Source organism: Barbus barbus (genome assembly GCF_936440315.1).
Source record: "Barbus barbus genome assembly, chromosome: 36".
Classification (NCBI taxonomy): domain Eukaryota; kingdom Metazoa; phylum Chordata; class Actinopteri; order Cypriniformes; family Cyprinidae; genus Barbus; species Barbus barbus.
Window position 1 is genome coordinate 21,182,918 of NC_136714.1, and position 23,903 is coordinate 21,206,820.

General features: G+C 35.8%; 2 protein-coding genes across 4 annotated transcripts; one reads left to right on the forward strand and one right to left on the reverse strand.

Annotated features, from left to right (window-relative positions):
* Positions 1-470: 470 nt before the first annotated feature.
* LOC306856360 (protein SLC31A2-like) lies at positions 471-5,985 on the reverse strand. Of its 3 annotated transcripts, none has more exons than XM_079395603.1 (4): positions 5,770-5,985; positions 4,290-4,356; positions 2,023-2,287; positions 471-1,869 (listed from the first exon to the last, which is right to left on the reverse strand). In XM_079395603.1, the coding sequence occupies exons 1-4, from the start codon at positions 5,773-5,775 to the stop codon at positions 1,704-1,706; spliced, it is 504 nt and encodes a 167-aa protein (XP_079251729.1). In that variant the 5' UTR covers positions 5,776-5,985; the 3' UTR covers positions 471-1,703. The 3 variants fall into 3 exon arrangements, with proteins under 3 accessions (XP_079251729.1, XP_079251731.1, XP_079251730.1); XM_079395605.1 differs by having other exon boundaries at positions 477-1,869; positions 4,234-4,356; XM_079395604.1 differs by lacking the exon at positions 5,770-5,985 and adding an exon at positions 4,485-4,819 and having other exon boundaries at positions 477-1,869.
* Positions 5,986-6,324: 339 nt separating this feature from the next.
* LOC306856361 (ER degradation-enhancing alpha-mannosidase-like protein 3) lies at positions 6,325-20,968 on the forward strand. Its single transcript, XM_079395606.1, has 20 exons — positions 6,325-6,940; positions 8,256-8,301; positions 8,532-8,632; positions 8,870-8,909; positions 9,073-9,185; positions 9,392-9,545; positions 10,532-10,666; positions 10,751-10,856; positions 10,976-11,073; positions 11,182-11,307; positions 14,161-14,244; positions 14,382-14,465; positions 14,605-14,729; positions 14,836-15,001; positions 15,373-15,524; positions 15,941-16,061; positions 17,120-17,296; positions 17,390-17,555; positions 17,650-17,841; positions 19,244-20,968. Exons 1-20 carry the CDS (start codon positions 6,795-6,797, stop codon positions 19,444-19,446), a joined length of 2,535 nt encoding a protein of 844 aa, XP_079251732.1. The 5' UTR covers positions 6,325-6,794; the 3' UTR covers positions 19,447-20,968.
* The last annotated feature ends 2,935 nt before the right edge of the window (positions 20,969-23,903 follow it).

Below are 23,903 nucleotides of genomic sequence, written 5' to 3' on the forward strand. Positions count from 1 at the left end.
CCCCCCAGCACCTTACAAACCACAGATAAGCAAGTCTAAAAAAGTGAGTTTTCAGAGAAGATTTAAACACATTCAAATATTTTGCATGTCTAATATTATAGGAGAGAGAGTTCCAGAGTTTTGGAGCAAGGGAGGAAAATGCCCGGTCACCCATAGAGTGTAGACGAGTTGAGGGAACAGTCAAAAGGCCAGAATCAGAGGAACGGAGATTCCTCCTAGGCGAATAAACCGTTAGAAGTTCAGATAGATAATTCAGTGCCAAACCATGCAAGGCCTTATACATAAGCATGAGAATTTTGAAGTCAATACGAAACCTAACAGGGAGCCAGTGTAGAGATTCCCTAGTTCTGGTCCCTGTCAGGATTCTAGCAGCTGAATTTTGGACATACTGCAGTTTATTTAGGGTGGTTTTTGCAGGTGTATACCTGCAAGCAAAGCGTTGCAGTAATCGATGAACATGAACTAAGAATGAACAATACTTCTACAGCATTTATTCATCTTAATGTTAATTTCAGCATTTACAAAGGCATTATTAAAATCACAAGTTGTGTTTGTTAACATTAATGCACTGTGAACAAACAATGAACAACTATATTTTCATTAACATTAACAAAGATTAATAAATGCATTCATTGTTTGTTCACGTTAGTTAATACATTAATGTTAACAAATTACACATTATTGTAAAGTGTTACCAAATAATGTCCTCTACAGAGGACTTGTGTGTGTGTGTGTGTGTGTTAAAGCCTTTGGCTAAAATGTAAACTCCAATTTATGTGATTCAACTTGGTATTTTTCTTATTAAAATGCAAAGGCCGTAATAGACTTGTAATCAAAACCTTTAATACATTCTGCAATAAAACAAATTTCATTTAAAAACCATTAAGCAATGGAGAAAAATTAAAAGATTGCCAGGAGGAAGATTACTAATAGTGCATTTGAATCATTGCGGTGAGGATTGCAGTTTCTAATTTCTGCTCTCAGTCAGTTTCCATGCATCTGTATTGCTGGTGAACATTAACTAAGGCCACATGATTTGCATTTCTCTTTTTAACAAACCATTGTTTGTTCTGCTATTCAGCAGAAATTTCCAGCATGACACAAAAATGCCTGATCTTGACTCATGTAGGAAGTTTACTATGAGGTTTAAAACTAATGATAACCAAAATAACAGAAAACCACCAGCTACAGTAAAGCAAATCTCAGAGAAGAGAATTTAAACATTCATCTGTGTAACAGAAAATTAGCTTATTAATTACTTCAGTAGTTGTAGAAAGTATAAAACCGGTCAATGAGGCACATCTCCATTTAGTACAGTGCTGACTGTTTGAACAAGAGGTCACGTCATACAACCTCAAAGGTAAAATCACATGCGTTTAACACTTGAAATATTGTGTTTCCAACGAGGTTTAAAATCTAACCAACACTTTTGAAAGTTGGTTTTTAACCAATTTTAGAATTGGTTATCACCAAACTTCAGTTAAATAAAATTTCATGCATTATCTTGCACCCCTAAAAAATGTTCAAAATGAGAATCATCCCTGTTCAGTCTACATACCGCAACGTCTTGCACATCTTAGTGATCATGGCCACACAAACCTGGTATCATAAAATGTTTCCTGTTGCTCTTAATCTAGAGTCCACAGTCAACTCAGATGAACATTTCGAGATGCAGTCTCGTGTTTTTGTTCTTTCATGTCTTCTCAAATGTGATTCAGTAGGGGAAAAGCCAGAAAGTATCCCAAGACGGATCCCATGATGACCCCCAGGAAGATCCACACGTTGTAGGACATGACGCAGAGCATGAGCATGTAGCCTAGCGTCACCTGCAGGATGTGTATGGCAGTCTGGAGGCAGTGCAGAACCCAGCTGAAGACAGAAAGAGTTGGGGGCAGAGATGCATTAAGCCGCAATGCAAGAGGTATAAATAATCATCAACTCGTTGTTTATCTTTCCAACTGACTAATTTTGATGTCATACCAGTTCTTGGAAAACATTTCCCAGTTGTCTTGTGAGCATTACCTCTTCTCAGCAGTGGTGTCAGCAGTGATGGGCGTATTCTCGTTGGGAGCTAATGAGATCTCAGAGGGGCTGTTGGTCAGAGTAGAGCTTCCCTCTTGACACTTCATGACAGGGGCGACACAGGACGCTTCAGGTGAGAATGACACCGGAGTGGATGAATGTGTAATGAAGGATTGCTTCTGTTTTCCAATAGTGATCTTCCACACCTTCAAAAACTCGTAGATCACGGTGAGCAGTAGAACGGCAAAGACAGACAACACCATGCCTGTAGAGAGAGAAATCAAGACATTGGCTTTCCACACTATAAATTGCTAATCTAACTTTTAAAATTTAAAAGGTAAATTAATAAAAATAAAAACACTAGCATCTTTAATCTTTTTGTATTCTGTGTTCCTTTTATTTATTATACAATTAACAAAAGCATAAAAAAAAGCCTCTAACACTAGCTTGCTATATTCTATTTTCTTTTTATTATATAATTAAAAAGAAAACTTGCTACGTGTACTGCGTTAAGCTAACTGACACTTATTATAGCACTTGCATATCATTGCTCTTTTGTTGATTTTTATTGCTTCATTGTCTTCATTTGGAAGTCGCTTTGGATAAAAGCGTCTGCTAAATGACTAAATGTATTTGTATAAAAATGCTTTTTAACTCTAGGTTCTGAAGATCAAAATGTTAATATGACAATATTTAAATGTAAACCCTTCAGGTTTATATACCTAAAATGAGTTGTTAAAAAGGTAGTAAATAATGTTAAGATAAAATGTTTAAACAAATAAAAATAAAAGCAAATTATTTATTTAATCTAATTGTTATATATAGCATAATTTTTTTTTAATTAATTAGTGCTGTCAAATGATTAATTGCATCCAAATTAAAAGTTTTTGTTTACATAATATATATGTGTGTGTATTGTGTATATTTAGTAGGTATATATAAATAAACACACATGCATGTATACATTTAGGAAAAATGTTATGTATACATTTAAAATATTTACATATATCAATTATTAATATAAATATATACATGGAAATATTTTCAAAATATATACTGCATGTGTGTGCATAATAAATATACATAGTATACATTGTGATTAATCGCGATTAATCGTTTGACAGCACTCAAATTCATACTTTTTTCAGCAAAGATGCATTACAGAATGTTATAGTTTGACAGAAAAGTAACAGTAAAAACATTTATAATGTTACAAAATATTTGAAATAAATACTGTTCTTTCATACTTTCTATTCATCAAAAAAATATGTTTCACTGTTTCCACAAAAAATATTGATAAGAACTGTTTCTTGAGCAGCAAATCAGCATATTAGAATGACTTCTGAAGGATCATGTGACTCTGAAGACTGGAGCAATGATGCTGAAAATACAGCTTGGACGTCACATGAATAATTTACAGTTAAAATGGAAAACAGTTATTTTAAATTGTAATATTTCACAAAACTACTACTTTTAATAGATTTTTTATCAAACAAATAGTGATCATAAGAGACTTCAGAAACATTTTTAAAATCTTACTAACCCCAATATACATATAATATCATTCCTTTCAATGAACTGAAACCAACAGGGAACAAACCAAATCAGGAAGCTGTTGTTTACGTGATTCCCAGTATGACCGAATACACATACAACCACAGGACATTTAAGCTCTACACTACAATATAATAATATACTCTATGAAGGTGAGGCAACAAAGAGCCTGAAGTCAAAACTGGGAAACAGCTGACCCAATTTTCTAGTATATTTCAAGCTCACCATTGTCAGTTCAAGATAACAGTGACGCTTTTGTGAAGCCATAACACCTTGCAGGCTTTGAATCGGCACATTTTTGTCTTCTACCCCAGATTAACCACTATGCCACACCACCAGTCAAAGTGCATCTTGAAAATGCAATTCAGTGTTTATATTGTGTACCTGATGTTTAAACACTATCAAAAGAGCAAGAGTGTTGTTCTATTGTGATTTGTTTTGAGATTTAGAAGAGTAGTGTCATTTTACGGTGCTTTTGCACCCATTTGCAAACTTGCAAAGCAACTGCAAGTGAAAAGTGCAACCACCAATTCTGTTTTTGTGATACACAGAAGAAATAAAGAAGAACTATAACTTTAATTTGGAGTAACGTGTACAAGAAAGCACTTTTACATGTAACTGATAAAAGAAAGCAAGATGGTTTGGTAAAAACTCAACTGTCAAGTAAGCATATTATATGATTATGTTCAGTCTTGTTTGTAAATCCCATCTACCTGCAGGCCCACGCACATCCCAGAAGTCAAACAACAGCGTGACATTGCTGGATCCTTCAAAGTGCATCTGCAAAAGACAGAACACAAGAACATAATAAGCAGGTTGTAATTACTGACATGTTTCCATTGAGGGTTGACGGTCAACCCATCCCGTGGGAAGAGTCTATAAACAGAAGTTAATGAAGCTTCCATTACCTTGTCAAAACACGTAATACAATCCTGCCAGTCTATGATGTTCAATCCTGGACGTCTGATTAACTGCTATTATCCATTTTACAATCATTCAAGGCCATCAAGCTTTGCTTTTTGCTTGACTTGCTTAAATTACCCTAGCAACTGTCAGAAGACACAATATCTCAAAGCTAGACCTGAGCAGACTTTGTGGCCTTGGCTTTTCTCAGTACTTCTGCAGGTGTTAATGTTAAAAAACATCATAAAAGGGTAGTAGAGGAAGCCTTACCATTTACTCGTGACAGTCACATTTAAGGAAACAGCACCTTGAGGACTGACACATTAAAACTTGCACTAACAAGTGTGCTTCAGGAACTATGTATCGAAGAAAAGTAGACAAGGAGGTCCCTGTTACGCTCCAAATCAACAACATTCCATGACTTGCTATAATCATGAGTAAATCTGCTGTCCTGTCTTCAGAAGCAAAATTTAGGAATTCCATCCAATCCATTGCAAGCACTGGAGAATTCCAGTGTCCTGCACCGCATATCTTCTGTTCTGGAGATAGTTTTGCATTAGCCAAGTGGAGACAAATGGCTTTTGATACATTTGTGCCCTATCAAGAACTTCCCAGCGTTATCTCGGAGCAGCTGTGTAAGCTCTCACATGAATACATCTTTTATTTGCTCTGTGAAATGCTGTGGCCTGGTCAACTTCAGTGTAAAAATTAGTCAAAAGAATCATTTGGACCATTTTGCAAAACCTGCTACTTTTGTCCGTGCAACATAAAAGAAGATGTGATAGAATGATAGCCTTAGTCATCTTCACTTTTATTAAAGGAATATAGATGCAACATAAGTAAATGCTGAATAAGGCTGTCAGCTCCCAATATTGAGGTTAAATGAATTGTCCATGTTTAGAAGGAACTCTCTTTTTAAGTAACTATTAATATAACACGCCATTGGTGTATTAAAATGAAATATAATAATAATAATAATAATTTGTTACATTTATATAGCGCTTTTCAAGGCACTCAAAGCGCTTTACATAGTAAGGGGGGTATCTCCTCATCCACCACCATATGTCCATGTAGTAAGAAACAGCAACAATTGTATCCTTTTTTTTAACCCACTAACAAGGTCTTGGATTACAGATGCATTTATTTACATGAAAATGACAGCATAGAAATACAATAGAAATTAAAAAGGCTGTTACCTAAATAAGTTCATACGTTATTTTGAACTGTAGTGTTAAACTGGCTAAAATTTGCATGCGTAAAATTAATGAAATTACATAGAGTACAACTTACATTCATGATGAAGTCGCGTGCGGTCTTCTAAAGAGGAGTTCAGGAAAATTTAAGACAGATGACACGACCCTTACCTCAAAAACACAACTTTTCATTACCCCCTGCAGCTCAAGAGCCAAATTCGCCACATTTTTCTGTGCCCGTAAAGCCGAACAGCTAAATAGTGTTCGGCTCAAACAAAAAGAGTGCCGTTACATCACGAGGCTTTATTTTTATGCGCCGAAAAGGATTATGGGAGTTGAAGTCCTCTGATGTCCGATGCGGAAATGACCAAAAACTCGATTAGAACTACATACCATTCTAAATTACTTTTATAAATGCAATTTAACGTGTATGAAGACATTTCAAATACGGAGTTTACAAATACAACAGGTCTGTATACGTATAGTAATTTTTTTTTAATCATACAAGGTAAATAATCCGATACAAGCTTTATAACCAATTCACAGACGTAGATGGTGTATTTAAATACAATTCTGGTATAATACAACAATACTGAATGAATAAAGCAATAAATAAATACAGCTTTAATGAATTCTGTGCCTGACGGCTCTTGTTGATGTTGTCATCAGCTCGCGCGCGCTGAGGCTGGTCAGTCGGCTAAACCAAACTCCGCGAAATGAGGGGCTAAATCTAGATAAAATGGAGATTATTGGGAGGTGGACGCAGTCAGTTCGACAGGATATATGTCCAGAAATGTCAAGAGGGTCTAATGAGATCAAAAGTAACGTTAGTGCTGGGAAATACATTCGTGGACAAGTTTGCTAACGTTAGTTGTTAGCCGTTGCTAAGTAGAGGCAGTGTTGTAAGTAAAGAAATTGTCAGGAGCTTTTATCCAAAGTACATATTCACTTGTTGTCCGTTTTTCTGATGATTATTAAACACGACCATTAAGGTAGGAAAATTAATTCAACTAATGTCAACGAACTGCATAGGACAAGATAAGACGTGATTAAACATTGACAGGCCTGTTGTTACTCTACATAAAGAGTACAGGTTTCGAAAAAAATACATTACCTCTTTAAATGGGGGGAAACTGGATCAGAAAAGAAACAAATAGTTGTGGTGGGTTTGTCATGGCTCTGGCAGCTGTGATCTTCTCTTACCTTTTGACTGGAGTCACTGGTCAAGATGGACAGGCAATGACTGCAGAGGAAAAGTCCCAAATCAGGTGAGTTTAACTGCAGTAGACACTTGCATGTTCTTGACTGATGTGATTTGGCATGATTATTTTGATGATTGATGGTAGGTCGTATGATTGTTAACTTGTTGTCAAACAAAACGTTTACTATGTTCATGTGTACATTTAAGATTGTATGTTAAGTTTGTATTTGGTGACAATATTTGACTAGACAAACATTTCTGTTACCCTATACTCATAGAGATGCCTAGATGATGACAGGCTGTAATGCTTTTTGTAATGGTAAACATTATCCATGCACTTTAATTCCATGTCATTTTGGTTTTGTCTGACATTAATTATGTTAGTACACCATTTATGTGTTCTTGGACTGTAAATCCATACATGACCTCATTGCTTCAGTGGTTGAGTCTTGTATACTGGGAGAGGGTTGCTTCAGAACACGACGTTGACGAAAACAATTACTCAATTTAACTTAATGATTCAGTTTGCTGACATTCTAATTCCTGTTTTAAACCGTTGAGGTGTGGTCTGTCTTTAACTAAGAGGTACAGCATCAGAGTGTGGACATGCAGTAACGTTAGCAGACATTTGAAATGTTTGGTCTTTGGGTCTACCATATATCTTCATTTATATATATATGTATACACACATAGTTTGGTGTCAGCTAGGTTTTTTTTGTAATATTTTTGACATCTCTAAGGCTGCATTTATTTGCTCAAAAAATACAGTAAAACAGTGATATTGTGAAATATTATTACAGTTTAAAGTGAGTGTTTTCTATTTCAACAAGTTTATAAATTACATTCATTTCTGTAATGGCAAAGCAGCCATTACTACTTTACTCTGCAGTTCCACGTGGTCCTTCAGAAATAGTTCTAATATGCTGATTTGGTGCTTAAGAAACATTATTATTATCAATGTTGAAAACAGTTGCGCTGCTTAATATTTTTGTGGAAACTGTGATACATTTTTTTGCAGAATTCTTTTATGAATAGAAAGTTGAAAAAACAGCATTTAAAAAATATATATAAAAATCTTTTGGAAAAATATAAATGTCAAATTGTGTATTTTTTAAAAAACCTTCCTGACCCCAAAATGAAAATTAAACTGTATATGCACATACATCCATATACATACACAGACTGCCTACAGCAGTGAGATTATGTATTTTTGTTCTAATGTGGATCTGGAAGGTGTACAATAAAAGGTAGCCTTATTGGTGACTTGTTGAAGTTGGTGACTATTGCAGTTTAATTGAGTTTACATGAACATTTCCATGTTTTTTTTCTGGTGCGATATGAAAGAGTAACTTCTGCTCACACTTCTTTATGAATTTTTTTAGGGACCAAATTCTAGAGATGTTTGATCATGCCTATAACAGTTATATGGTGAGTAAATACCCATAATTTACTGTTTATAATTCAGGAATACATTTGAATTAGTGTTCACGAACAAGAACATTGGTTTTCTGAATCATTTGTATTTATTGGACCTAAATGACTGGCATTCAAAGTGATTGTTGTATCAAAGTAATTCTAAAGTGTGAAATTGTGAAAATGAATGCATCTGTTAATAAGACTATTTGAGATGCATTGTTTCTCCTTCTGTTCTCTTTTAGGACTATGCCTACCCAGCAGATGAGTTGATGCCCCTCAGCTGCAGAGGAAGGGTGAGGGGGCTGGAACCCAATCGAGGAGACATTGATGACTCTCTGGGAAAGTGAGTCAAGCTCATAATGATTCTGTATAAAGGGATACATTTACTATTTTTATTAAACGTTTTGCTGCACATGACCTTTGTAATGACATGTTACTTTAGATTCTGGAAATATAACCAGATTTAGTTTCAAAGATTGATATAAACATTGATGGGACATTTGAAATGTCTTCGATCAGTTTTTTAGTAAAGATTTCTGTGTTGATTCTTTGGGATATTAATGGCAGCCTCTCTTTACAGGTTCTCTTTAACATTAATAGACACTTTAGATACTCTTGTGGTGAGTTAAATCTTTTCTGATTTGATGGAAATAATATTGACTTGATCAAGAACACTAATGATGTTTATTTAATCAGCCAGACATGTTAAGCAAGCTTTTCAAATCAATACTAAGGACATAATAATAGATGCTTCTAAACTCTTGTTTTGTGTGTTTTGAGCAGTTGTTAAACAAACTGGATGAATTTGAGGAGGCTGTGAAGAAGACAGTGCAAGACGTCAGATTTGATAATGACATAGTCGTCTCTGTCTTTGAGACCAATATCCGTGTGCTGGGGTAAGGATCATGATGTTTCTTTAGCTTTGGATGTTTATGTTTTTTTAAAAACACTGGGTAAAAAAAAAACTGATCAGGAATACAGTAGATTTTAAAGCAGGTGTTTGATATAATTAGATTTACAGGCCTTATTGTCTAAGGTCACTGTTCTTATAGACTTCCTCCATGAAATGCATTATTGATGAAACTTCTCCGTTTTCTTCCAGTGGCTTGTTGGGTGCACATGTGATGGCAGATGTTCTAAAGCAGCGTGGTGAGAGGATGCAGTGGTACAGAGATGAACTGCTACACATGGCCAAAGAACTGGGCTACCGCCTCCTGCCTGCCTTTAACACCACCAGTGGCCTTCCTTATCCTCGGGTAACTCCACTACTATTGACTGATACTTCAATAATTTTATCTGTCCTTCTATTGGCAGCAGAGTGACATAAAGGTGTGTAATTCACTGCTGGCAAGATGGGCTTGTGTTGTTCCATTGTGCCAAAAATTTCAATGCACATTATGCACTTTTCATTTTGGCACTGATCGTCTATCAATCCAACTGTCGATTTTAGTGGGAATACAAAAATGCAAAAGTATGATTTGTAGTTTTAACAAAAGCCCTGGAGCTGCCAAAAGTCAACTGGCAGAATTTTGCTGACAAATAAATATCTGTGCAGGCAAGAGTACACGTTGTTAATTTACATATACTACTGACATTGTAACAATACAACGCTGGCAAATTGACAAAATATGAAAGTGAAGTGACATACGGCCAAGTATGTGGTGACCCATACTCGGAATTCGTGCTCTGCATTTAACCCATCCAACGTGCACACACACAGCAGTGAACACACACACACCATGAACACACACCTGGAGAAGTGGGCAGCCATTTATGTTGCGGCGCCTGGGAGCAGTTGGGGGTTCGGTGCCTTGCTCAAGGGCACCTCAGTCGTGGTATTGAGGGTGGAGAGAGCCCCACGCATTGTGACGTACTTCCGAGAGAAACAGAATATTGAATTAGGGAAATAAAGGGCATGGCTTGTTTTTTCTACTGCGAATTGATTGGATGTAGTAAAGTAGGCGTTTCATTCAGAAAAGAACACTGACAGTTGGAGAGGCGTAGTTAAGGATGGCATGCTTATGCACAAGCCGTCAAACTGATGTCATCAGAGAAGGGAGGAGCATTTTCAAATTTGGATTAAAGATTATGAAGGCAAACAAATTTTTTTGGTGGATTGACTTGCATGGATGAATTGTTCACCACAAAAATAGCAATGTGCGCTAACAAAATAAATAGTCAATTTTGATTTCATGGGGACTTTAATTTTTTTTATTCATATTTAAAGCGTTTTCCTCTTCAGGTGAATTTGCGCTATGGGGTCGTCAACCCCCTTTCTCGGACAGGAACGGAGTCGGACACTTGCACTGCTTGTGCAGGCACCATGATTCTGGAATTTGCAGCTCTCAGCCGACTGTCCGGGGTCCCAATATTTGAGGTAAACATCCAGCATGTTTTCTTACTAATAACAGATCAAGACTCAGACAGTGAGAAGTGTGTGCTAAGAAGTTGTTCAACCTAGGAACATGCTAGGAAAGCTATGGATGTCCTCTGGGAGAAAAGGCAAAGAGGAAGTGACCTTGTCGGCACTGTGATCAACATCCACAACGGAGACTGGGTTCGCAGAGGTGTGGTTTCATTTGCACTGTAAAAAATGTCCCACACAGCCACTTTACCACATCTAATCCCAGTTTGACTCTTATAGAGACAGTATTCACATCAGTACCTTCTCTGTTTCTCATGACAGATAGTGGTGTTGGCGCTGGAATCGACTCTTATTATGAATACTTGATGAAAGCTTATATTCTTCTTGGGGACAAGGTGTACCTTAACAGATTCAACACAGTAAGGGCTCTTTGTTCTCCAGGAATAATCAAGCCTCTATTAGTCAAACAGAGCTTGTTTTACATCTATTATCTGCACATGTGACTTTGTCTTTGTCTGTTGTGACAGCACTATAGTGCCATTATGAAGTACATCAGCCAGCCTCCTCTGCTGCTCAACGTGCACATGCACAACCCCACCGTAAATGTGCGAAGCTGGATGGATTCCTTGCTTGCCTTCTTCCCTGGGCTACAGGTTCACTTCTTTATCCTTTGTATTCCAAGTTGACTCATAGATCAGTTTAAGCTGGAATGGGGGTCCAAGATGTTTGTTTATTGAATAAACATTTACTTTATTGGCCAGTTGGCTACTATGTTTTTGAGAATTACAACATTGTTGAAACTGAATGAAAGAACGGTAGCCACCTTTTTGGTTTTCTGTGATGTATTCAAATATACAGACACTAAAAAACAAGATTGGTAAATGGCAATTTTTACATCAGTGGAAGGCCAGGTGTTTAGCTAGAAAGGCAAATGTTTGTTTTTCCTTTTTTAGTTAAGACAACAAGATGAAAATATGTGTAACAAAATAATGATAGGTCACAGCCAATGTTGTTACTGTTAACTAAAACCTAAAACATATTTAAAAATGTTTTCATTTCTGAAAATGAAATAAATTTAAGTGGAAGTACTGAAATTACAAAAACTGAAATAAAAAAAACGCATAACAAAATGACTAAAACATAAACTAAAGTTAAAATGAATACTGAAAATATTAAAATAAAAATTGAATTCAAAACATTAATAAATACTACAATAGTATATAAATAATACTAAAATAATTAGTGAGAAGTGCCAATTTACCAAGCGATTGAATGGCATTTAATTTTGAAAATGACACAGTAGTTAAATATTCAGTGCAAAATAATTCCGCAGTTAAATGTAAATATTTATTAATGACCATGAAAATTTATTTCATTAAGCATATTTTTACGTTCTCAGTACGACGCCACTGGATGGCATGTTAAATTTAGATTCAAGTTTAGATTCAACTCACAAAAAAGCAATTTTTAAAGTAAAATGTTCAATATTGAAAAAAATAAATGTGACCATGGACCACAAAACCAGTCATAAGTAGCACGGGTATATTTGTTGCAATAGCCAGCAATACATTGTATGGGTCAAAATGACCGATATTTTTAATACCAAAAATCATTAGGATATTAAGTAAAGATCATTTTGTAAATTTCCTACCGCAAATATATCAAAACTTAATTTTTGATTGGTAATATGCATTGCTAAGAACTTAATTTGGACAACTTTAAAGATGATTTTCTCAATATTTAGATTTTTTTTGCACCCTCAGATTCCAGATTTTCATATAGTTATATCTCAGCCAAATATTGTCCAATCCTAACAATCCAATCCTTATTTATTCAGCTTTCAAATGATATACAGTTGTGGTCAGAATTATTGGAACCCTTGGTAAATATGATCAAAGAAGACTGTGAAAATTAACCTGCTTTGTTAATCCTTTTGATCTTTTATTTAAAAAATTCACAAAAAGCTAACCTTTCATTGGATAATAAGAATTTAAAAAAACACACGTTGGACACAATTATTGGCACCCCTAGAAATTCTTAAGAGTAAAATGTCTCTGAAGTATACTCCCATTCATATTCACAATTTTGAGCACTCTAGGGTGATTATGAACATGAAATTATCCAGCCATGGCTTCCTGTTTCACAGAAATATAAATAGGAGGGAAAACAAAGCCCAAATTCCCTTAATCATCCATCACAATGAGAAAAAACAAAGAATATATTTCTGATGTGCAGCAAAAGATAATTGAGCTTCACAAATTAGTGAAGTGGCTTTAAGAAAAGAGCTAGAGCAGTGAAAATCCCCATTTCCACCATCAGGGCAATAATTAAGAATTTCCAATCAACAGAAAATGTAATGAAACTGCCTGGAAGAGGACGTGTGTCTATATCGTCCTAATGCACGGTGAGAAGGAGAGTTTGAGTGCTAAAGACTCTCCAAGGACCACAGCTGGAGAATTGCAGAAAATAGTTGAGTCTCGGGGTCAGAAAACCTTAAAAAAAATTGTCAAACAGCCCCTACATCACCACATGTTGTTTGGGAGGATTTCAAGAAAAATTCTCCTAGCTCATCCAAAAACAAACTCCAGCATATTCAGTTATCAGACAGGAATGGCACTTCAAATGGGACTGGCTTCTATGGTCAGATGAAATTAAAAAATTAGCTTTTTAGCAGCAAACACTCAAGATGGGTTTGGTGAACACAGGGATAAAAAGTACCCCATGTGTACAATGCAATATACTGCTGTATTTGTGATGTTGTGGGCCTATATTTCTGCTGGAGGTCCTGGACATCTTGTTTAGACACATGGCATCATGGATTCTATCAAATACCAACAGATAAAAAATCAATAAGTGACTGACTCTGTTAGAAATCTTATTATGGGCCATGTTTGGATCTTCCAACCGTACAATAATCCAAACACAAACCTCAAAAACAACACAAAAATGGGTCACTGAGCACAAAACCAAGCTTCTGCTGGCCATTCCAGTCCTCTGATCTGAACCCTGTAGAAAATGAGTGAGGTGAACTGAAGAGAAGAAGCACCGTCATGGAGCTGTGAATCTAAAGGATCTGGAGTGATTCTGGATGAAGGAATGGTCTCTGATCTCTTGTCAGGTGTTCTCTAACCTCATCAGGCATTATAGGAGAAGATTTAGAGCTGTTAAACTGACAAATGGAGGTTTCAAAAAGTATTGAATAAAAAGGTGCCGTTAATTGTGACCAATGTGTATCAGAGAAAAACATTTATTTCATAATCATATTTCCTCCCATTTTAAATTCTTATTATCCAATGAAAGGTTAGCTTTTTGTGATTTTTTTAAATAAAAGATCAAAAGGATTAACAAAGCAGGTTAATTTTCACAGTCTTCTTTGATCATATTTACCAAGGGTTCCAATAATTCTGACCACAACTGTATAAATCTCAATTTAAAAAAATTTACCCTTATGACTGGTTTTGTGGTCCAGGGTTACAAATGAATAAATATACCTAAATATCCTTCAGGTTCTGAGAGGAGACTTGAAACCTGCCATAGAGACACATGAGATGCTGTACCAAGTGACTAAACAGCACAATTTCCTCCCTGAGGTAATTAATGGGCTACATTTGCATAAGTCACCTTAAACCTAAACATCCTCTGTCTACAAAGATCACAGCCTAATATTAATTTTTTTTCTATATTAATCCTCCAGTTGTCTTTGCCTACACTTTATGTTATCTAACAGGCCTTCACCACTGAGTTCAGAGTTCACTGGGGCCAGCACCCGTTGAGACCGGAGTTTGCTGAAAGCACATATTTCCTTTACAAAGTAGGTATACCACCTGATAAAGCTGAATACAGAGATTTATTCACTGTCGGTGTGAACAGAGCTTAAGGTCACAGTTGTGAGACGAGTTATTTTGTCTGTCTTCATTGATTTGAAATAACATCTTCCGCCTCATTTCTAGGCCACAGGTGATCCTTACTATTTGAAAGTAGGCCAGTCTATAGTGGAGAAGCTGAACACTCATGCTCGGGTCCCTTGTGGCTTCGCCGCCGTACAGGATGTGAGGACAGGAACACATGAGGACAGGCGAGTCCTATTAGTAATTCTTCCACATTGTTTGCATCATTGTATATCTAGATTACATTTAAAAGGCTGTAGTAGTAAAATTATTTTTATGTTTGTTTATTTCAAGGATGGATTCCTTCTTCCTGGCTGAGATGTTTAAGTACCTCTACCTGATTTTCTCAGAGAAGAGCCAGTTGCCTATAAACATTGATGATTATATTTTCACTACTGAGGCTCATTTGCTCCCAGTATCTCTGTCTACAACCCAACCCCCCTGCCATACCAACAACACAGTAAGAGATCACCTTATTCTCAAACAGGATTCCAAAATGTTGTTCCATCTAGTATGGGACCTTTTGGATCCATAAGAAGTTTGTTTCTATGGCTGAATGTTTCTCAAGACTTTGGTTTTAAAGATTTAAATCCCCACAAAGTGATAATCTCTGCAACTTTTGCCTTTTTTGTCTGCAATTGTCTACAATAACAATGTTTCCATCCAAAAATGGAATATTGCATAAAACATTTGCAAATAAAACAGTTTAATTTCTGTGTGTTCAAGAGAACAAAATTGTCACTTCCTTTTTTTAATGCAATAGCCCAAAATTAGCTTACAAATATGTGGCTGGAAACAGTTTGGGGTTCAACATCATTGTATATCTTTCAGGAACCTCAAGCTCATGAAGACGATTTATTTTCATACTCGTGCCCCAGTGCTCAAACTCTGTTCCCTAACAACCCCACCTTTGCCAAGACAATCAGGGACAGCTATAAATACCTCACCGGTGTGGGAAGATCCCAGCAGGCTTCACCTATCAGGTGGGTCACATGTTACAGGTTTATCATAGAGCAGCATCGGGGGAAGTCGTGGCCTAATGGTTAGAGAGTCGGACTCGTAATCCAAAGGTTGCGGGTTCGAGTCTCGGGCCGGCAGGAATTGTAGGTGGGGGGAGTGAATGCCCAGCGCTCTCTCCACCCTCAATACCATGACTGAGGTGCCCTTGAGCAAGGCACCGAACCCCCAACTGCTCCCCGGGCGCTGCAGCATAAATGGCTGCCCACTGCTCCGGGTGTGTGTTCACGGTGTGTGTGTGTTCACTGCTGTGTGTGTGCACGTTGGATGGGTTAAATGCAGAGCACGAATTCCGAGTATGGTTCACCATACTTGGCTGAATGTCACTTCACTTAAAGAAAAAAAACGGCCTAACTCCTATTTTTTTTTTTGTTCAATACAGGGGGATTGAACTGCCTCTTCATGACACGGGCCTGGAGCCAATCGAGTTTCTGAAAAGCATGGGCATCTCTCTGACACCCCTTACTGAGCTGGTCTCCGCCAGCCAAGGCTCAGCATTTCAGGTGAATCAGAGAGACTTATTCCTTTCATTGGACCAACAAGTGTTATTTTAGTATTTTTATTTATATATATATATATATATATATATATATATATATTACACTGTTCTTGTATTTATTAATATTTTAAATGAACTTTTATTTTTATATTTTAAGTTTGGTGACACTTACATTGTCCTTGTTACACATGTACATATTATTATAGTAATAATGGTATTTTTATGCATAATTACATGTAACTAACCCTTAACCAAACCCTAATCCTAACTCTAACCATACAAGTACATTATTAATTAATATTACACACTACTTAATTACATAATTTCATAATAACAGGAGGACACCTTATAATAAATGTGTAGCCTTTCCATTTTTGTTTGTTTTAGTAAATTTGTAGTAAATTTGCCTTTTCATATTTAGATTTACCTTTTAATTTATTTTGGTTGTAGTTATAATAATTGTAGTACTTAAAATAAATCTTATTTTATTTTAGTTCAGTGGACCAGCCAATTGTTTTAATATTATACTATTGTTTTGAATTTTTTTTATTGTTTGAATTTTGAATCAGCTTTTATTTGTATATTGTATATTTTCATTTTATTTTTAGTAGTTTTGCTGCTATGTGCTTTTTTTCTAGTTAGCTTTTAAATTATTTTTGTTTTAGTCTTGGCCATTTTACTACTTAAACTAAAACATATTTTAGTTCAGTTCAGTGGATCAACCAGTTATTTTAGTATTATTTCTATACTAATTTTAATAATTATTAATAGCTTGAATTTTTTAAAAATATTTTCATTTTCATTTTGTTTTTAATTTTTGTTTTAGTAATTTTATGTGCTTTTTGTTCTTTGAGCTTTAATTTGGTTTTGTTTTAGTAATTTTTAAGATTCAACAAACTTTTTAGTTTTTTAATGTTTTGTTTTTATTTTCAGCTAAAAAATAAAAATAATAATAGTTTTAAGTTTTAGTTAAAAATAACACTGGGACCAACTGTTGGATGTCAGTGATTTATCTCTTCTTTTGTATGTCAGTTCATTCATCTATCTCTCTCTTTTCCATAGGACTCTCAGAAGGGTGTGTACAAGTTAAAGCTGGTTGCTGAGGTCAGCCAAACACCTGAGCATGAGGAAGTGATGCCACTAATTGTGCAGCTCATTTCCCCTCCGTTTTTGGGTCAAACAGTCCTTATGGCTGGTCCAGCAAAGTTTGGAATGGATCTTACCAAACAAGAGCATGGGGTGAGGAACTGTATGGAAATTTCTTGACTTGACTGCAGGTATGTCATATATATACCACAATTAATTATTGTCTCTTCTGTGTCTCTCTGTAAGGTGAAAGGCAGCATTGTGAAGAGTGTTCCCTATACGGCATGTGGCCCGATTGAAAACGCAGCAGAGCTGCAGGGACACATAGCACTGGCATTGAGAGGAGACTGCATGTTTGCTGCCAAAGCTCGGCGACTGCAGGAAGCAGGAGCCACTGGAGTCATCTTCATTGGTGAGATCTAGTGCAAAATTACTTGTAGACTATGCACCTGATTTCTCTGCATTGTCTTAGAATCTGGACCCTTCGGTTTCGAATGTTCTCATAGATCACAGAGAGGGCAGCAGCAGTGCTGAGACTCCACTCTTCCAGATGGTTGGAGATGGAGAGCCTACAAATGACATCACAGTTCCCCTGGTGTTCCTATTCAGCAAAGAAGGAGCTACACTCACTGCTGCTCTGCAAGAACATCACAATGTGGATATCCTCCTGCTACCCAAAGAAAAACAACTAGGAAAAGGTATTTGACTAGACCAAAACTACTGAATATAGATTACGTCTGTACTCTTAGTTTGTTGACTTCAGCAAATAGTCAAATTGGTCAGCATATAAAAAATTTTAAGTGACAAATTTGCTAGTTTTTTTTTTTTTTTTTTTGCTGGCATTTTACTTTATATATTGCTTTTAGAAACTTGGATAGCATTTTACAATTTTTTTTATTTTATTTCTAAATTCAAGTATATAGATCTTGTACATTTTACCTACCAAAGTAACTAGTTAAGTAGTTTTGAGGTGGATTCCTATTTTTAGTGTAAATTACTTTATTATTATTTATATTACCTTTGGTAAATATGAACAAAGAAGGCTGTGAAAATTAATCTGCATTGTTAATCCTTTTGATCTTGTATTTAAAAAATTCACAAAAATCTAACCTTTCATTGGATAATAAGAATTTTAAATGGTGGGAAATATCATTATGAAATAAATGTTTTTCTCTAATAGTTTTTGGATGAGCGAGGAGAATTTTTCTTGAAACCCTCCCAAACAACATGTGGTGATGTAGGTGCTGTTTGACTATTTTTTTTTTTAAGGTTTTCTGACCCCGAAACTCAACCTTTCTCTACAATTCTCCAGCTGTGGTCCTTGGAGAGTCTTTAGCCACTCAAACTCTCCTTCTCACCGTGCATTAGAACTATATAGACACACATCCTCTTCCAGGCAGTTTTACATTTTATGTTGATTGGAAATTCTTAATTATTGTCCTGATGGTGGAAATGGGCATTTTTACCGCTCTAGCTCTTTTCTTAAAGCCACTTCACTAATTTGTGAAGCTCAATTATCTTTTGCTGCACATCAGAAATATATTCTTTGGTTTTTCTCATTGTGATGGATGATTAAGGGAATTTGGGCTTTGTTTTCCCTCCTATTTATATTTCTGTGAAACAGGAAGCCATGGTTGGATAATTTTATGTTCATAATCACCCTGGGCCTGGAGTGTGAATTGGGAATATACTTCAGAGATATTTTACTCATAAAAATGTCTAGGGGTGCCAATAATTGTGTCCAACGTATATTTGAGAGAAACATTTATTTCATAATAATATTTCCCCCATTTTAAATTCTTATTATCCAATGAAAGGTTAGATTTTTGTGAATTTTTTTTAAAATAAAAGATCAAAAGGATTAACAATGCAGATTCATTTTCACAGCCTTCTTTGATCATATTTACCAAGGGTGCCGGTATTTTTGGCCATGACTGTATGTATGTATGTGTGTGTGTGTATATATATATATATATATATATATATATATATATATATATATATATATATATATATATATAGTACAATTTATAGATTAACGATACAAGCCCCTTTTTGAGATGGAATACAATGTTGAATTTCTTTATTTTATTCTTTTAGAAAAACCTGAGAAGTTAAATATTAAGTTCCGTTTAGCTAAGGAAGAAGAGCTTGCCGAGGGTGAGACTGAAAGCACTACCATCCAGCTGGTGCTGGAGCAAAGCGAGACTGACACAGAGACAAACAAAGAGGCCACATCGTTGATGAAGGAAAACCAGGAGACCTGCAGCTCTCCGCAGAAAGACCCTGAGAGCAGCCCATGACAGCAGGATCAGCTGTGACCACGGCCCTCTTCATAGAATGCAGGGCTGTTGCTCCCTGTCACCGATCTCAGATCAGAAAATGCAGGCTGTGCTATGGAAAATGTTTCGGCTAAGCCTGGACTGTACCATCTGAGCTCCTCACAGGAGGATCACAAGTCCTTTCATGTTAAGATGGTCTTATCTTGCATAGGTGGAACTATATTGATCTGCACAGAGTGAGATGGTACGACACGTGAAGCTCCTGTCTCTCTGATATTGTGGTAGTTGCAATAGATTCTTCTCAATTGTCTACAATTGAAAAGCATCGGTTTGGGGTATTAAAGAGGTGTCCAAGATTCTCTCATGCCACTTTATGTGGATCAGACTTTATTTGAATGTTTTTCTTTCTTTTTCTTTCACTGCGGATCATTGGTTCTCAGTCCTGTGCAATTTTCTTTTCTTTTTTTTTACATGTATATAATGCATTCTTAAAGTGTAAGTGGCTTGACGTCTTCATGACATCCTTAACACAGGGCTTCTATGAACAAACCCAAAAAACAGTGTTTAAATGAGGGAGAATGGACCAGTAAAACATAGTTTAAAATGTTTTCGATACAGAAACATCAGGGAAATCAATGATCTGACTTGAACATGTTTGCATGTTGTGTGTGTGGAAGGCATGTACGGAGGCCTTTATCATATGTCACAGACTCTGTGCATTTCACCATGTGCCAATACTAAATATTTGTGTATGTGTGTGCATATTCGCAGCCAATGCATTCATCTCGCTTTCATACAGTGGCTGGTCAAGGGATGTTTTTGAGAGATGCGTCTGTCCTGAAGGCCCAGGACACAGGCAGATTATATAGTGACAATTGTTTTTGTGCAATGACAAAACCATTTCTGCAGTCAGGGTGATGATGAAAATGAGTTGTATATATTTAGATTTGTCTAATTTTGCTATTTTTGACTCCCTCCTTTGTCACTCACACAGCTTCACCATCACACTAGAGGTGCTGCTTACACTAGATTCATCGCTTTCTACATATCATCTGAGAATATTTCAAATGCATCAATGTTATTAGACTAGCTTTTGCATCGAGTGTCACAGCCATAATGTAGCTCAAGAGTTTAATACAATCTGTTGCTTTATAGCGTGCTGAGAACGGTTATATCCGCCCCAGACCTTTCCATTTCAGGTCTTAATTATAATGTACACCTTGTATTTTGTCACTGATTGCTGACGGCCTCAAAAGGATGTCAACCTGTGTACCTCTTGTTTCACAAAGGGTTTACGACTGATTCACTTAAATGTGTGGGCATAATATAGATTAGATGGGATTATATTTATTTCTTAAAATATTTTCTATACATTAACTTGAGATGAAGATGCTTGTCATAAGGGTCAGCTGAAGCATTTCTTGAGGGCCAAAGTGATGTAATAATCTGTTGCTGTGACAGATTTTTATAACATCTTTTTAATAGCTGTTTTGTATCGACTGATGAGATGTTAGTACTTGCCATTAAAATCAAGTTTGACCCTAAATTGTCTCCTTTTTTGCTGTGATATAATTATAAATTATATATTGCCCTTTTACCGTTTTTTCTCACGGATTTCTTTTCCTTGGTGATTTCGAATTGATTTTTTTTGCACTGAGGTGATTTATGCCTATTCAGTTATTGTGGCGTCATACAGAACTCATTTGCACAGAGTGTCTTTTGCTTAATCTGAAGATTCTTATTTGGAAGATTTTGTCTTTCTTACAAACGAGTCCGAATACATCTTTTACTCAAATACGCCAACAGCATCAATACATTTGCTTAAAGAGAAAGTCATAAATTCAGGTAAGTGTCTTCTTAAAATTGAGTTGATGAGAAAGATATCAAAATCTATCTATCTATTTATCATATACGGTATGTTGATAATTTTGTCATCAAAAGCATAGCTTCTTTAAATATTTGTCAAATTTTGCTCTCAGAGGAATGATTTGCCAAGGAGTTAGTATCAGAACTCCCGGTAAGTTTTTTTTTTTTTTTTCGTATTCCTGTTTTTTTTAAGGGCCGTATATTACATTTTAAACGTATTTTTTTTTTTTTATTGTTTTAGCTTACAAAAGGTCTGATGTGGAGAGTTGTCACAAGGAAAAGGTAAGAAAATGTTTGCGTGTTTGAACAAACAAATCACGCCTCTCATATATTAGTCAGGGGATAATTAATTGTTCAAAGATGGTTTTAACGCTCTTAGTCTAAAAGTTGAACATGAAAAGTATTTAGTAAAATGTATATCGTTTATATACTGAAATAAGTTTTGAGCGAATCAATAGCATTGTGCTTTTGCAGTTGACGCCACCAAAAACTGTCAACAGAGGGCCACAGGCCTCCACTGCGCCCCCTTTCCTGAGTGTGGATCAACCCAGAGGTGAGCGTGATCCATATCTCCTTACATATATATCTCAGCACTATAACGTTTAATTTTAACATCACTCTGTTTGTTTATTTTGTATGCCTCCTCAGAATTTAGAGTTGCACTGGTGCTAACAATTCATTTCCTTTTTGTCTTCAACCCATATGGTTTGTAGTGGCTCTTCCTTTTTTGGCCAAATTCCGACCATCCAGACATCTAACATCTTGCTCATGCAAAACAGAGGTACAGTATCTTGAAACACTTGCAGGTCCCACTTTGGTAGTAAAAAATCTTATTGGTTTAACATTGAATGTTACAGTGTTTAATACCTGTATTGTAGCATTGATTTTGTTTCTGGCATCATGCTTTTGCAGTTGACACTACCAAAACTAACCATAGAAAGCCATGTAGAAAAGTCTCTTGCCTCCTACGCACATCCTGCCTGGTTTTCCGTTCCAGGACTCGATCCATCCACAGGTAAGCAAGTGGCACAAATCTCAGCACTTTAACATTCAGTTTTAACCTCACTGAGGTTTCAAAATAAGTTAATGGAACTTGTAAGTTTTCATGTCTGTTTTGTTTTGAATCTCTTTGGTTTGCAGTGTCTCGTCCTATGTATAAATTCCCACCATCCAGGCCACGTACCATGAACCTATGTAATCTGAAGAGGTCCCTCAGAACTGACGTATCTACTTCTAAAAACAATTGCAAGTCTCACTATTAGTGTTACATTTGAGTCTTGAAGTCTCTGAATATGATGTTGATAAAATATAAAAAAAAAACTTTAACAGCATTTAATACTCATTTATTATCTCTATACGCAGGCAAGCACCTCGACCTATCTGATGGCAACAGCCCTGGACACCCTAGATTAGGAGCAAAATAATAATGCTCAATAAATAATGCAGGAAAAATGTATTTGTGTCTGTACATTTATGTATACATCTATGTATGTATTTGTTTATTTATCCTTAAAAAATGTCCTCAAGAAGCAATGCATGAGGAAGAAAACAGTTTGCATGTGGTAACTTTGGCCACTAGGTGCCACTATCAGTAAGCATGAATTCTAAATTTCATAACCATGACATCTGAATTTCCATGTTATTTTATCTGTTCATTTTCCTACTCTTTATTTATAATGAGTCTAATACAGTAAATTACTCAAATAAATGTATATGCCTCAGGTTGCACTTTATTTGCAATATGTTATGTCATATTTTACTAATGCTTAACTGAAACATCCGATTAGACAAAAGTGTTTTTTTTCTAGCAGTGGCTGTGTGTTTAAAACAGAAATTAATTCAAACCTGTCTTTATATTTCCAAACTAAAATTCCAATATCATATTTATGCTATAGCTGAACACAATAACACCACACTGAACACACAAGAGTATTATCATGGTCATATTGGGGCAAGATACCATGTGTTTTATACTTTGTAATCATTATTTACAATATCTTTCTTCCAAAACAAGGATTTTATTCTTTTGAATATTTTTGCCATTGAACACCCTTACATTTTATTGAACATTTTTACATTTTACTGAAAAAACTAAAGGAATAGTTCACCCCAAAATGAAAATTTACTCTCAGGCCATCCAAGAATGTAGATGAGTTTGTTTCTTCATCAGAACAGATTACTAAATTCACTAATGGATTCTCTGTAGTGAATGGGTGCCGTCAGAATGAGTTCAAACAGCTGATAAACACAGAATAATAATCAAATGTCTTAATAATGGATTTGCATTCATTTATGTTTTTATCAGTCGTTTGGACTCTCATTCTGACGGCACCCATTCACTGCAGAGGATCCATTGGTGAGCAAGTGATGTAGATAAGTGATAAAACTTATGTACATGTTGGATGGCCTGAAGGGGAGTACATTCTCATTTTTGGGTGAATTATTCCTTTAATGGCAGGTTCCCCACTGTGACGACTTACAGTTTGATAACATGTTCTACTGTTATTTTTTATTATGAAATAAAAAAAATTTCCCGGAACAAATAAATCGTCTTTACTTAAAACTGAAATATCTTTTGTTAACAGAATGTTCCCTCACCTGAGAGAAGCAGC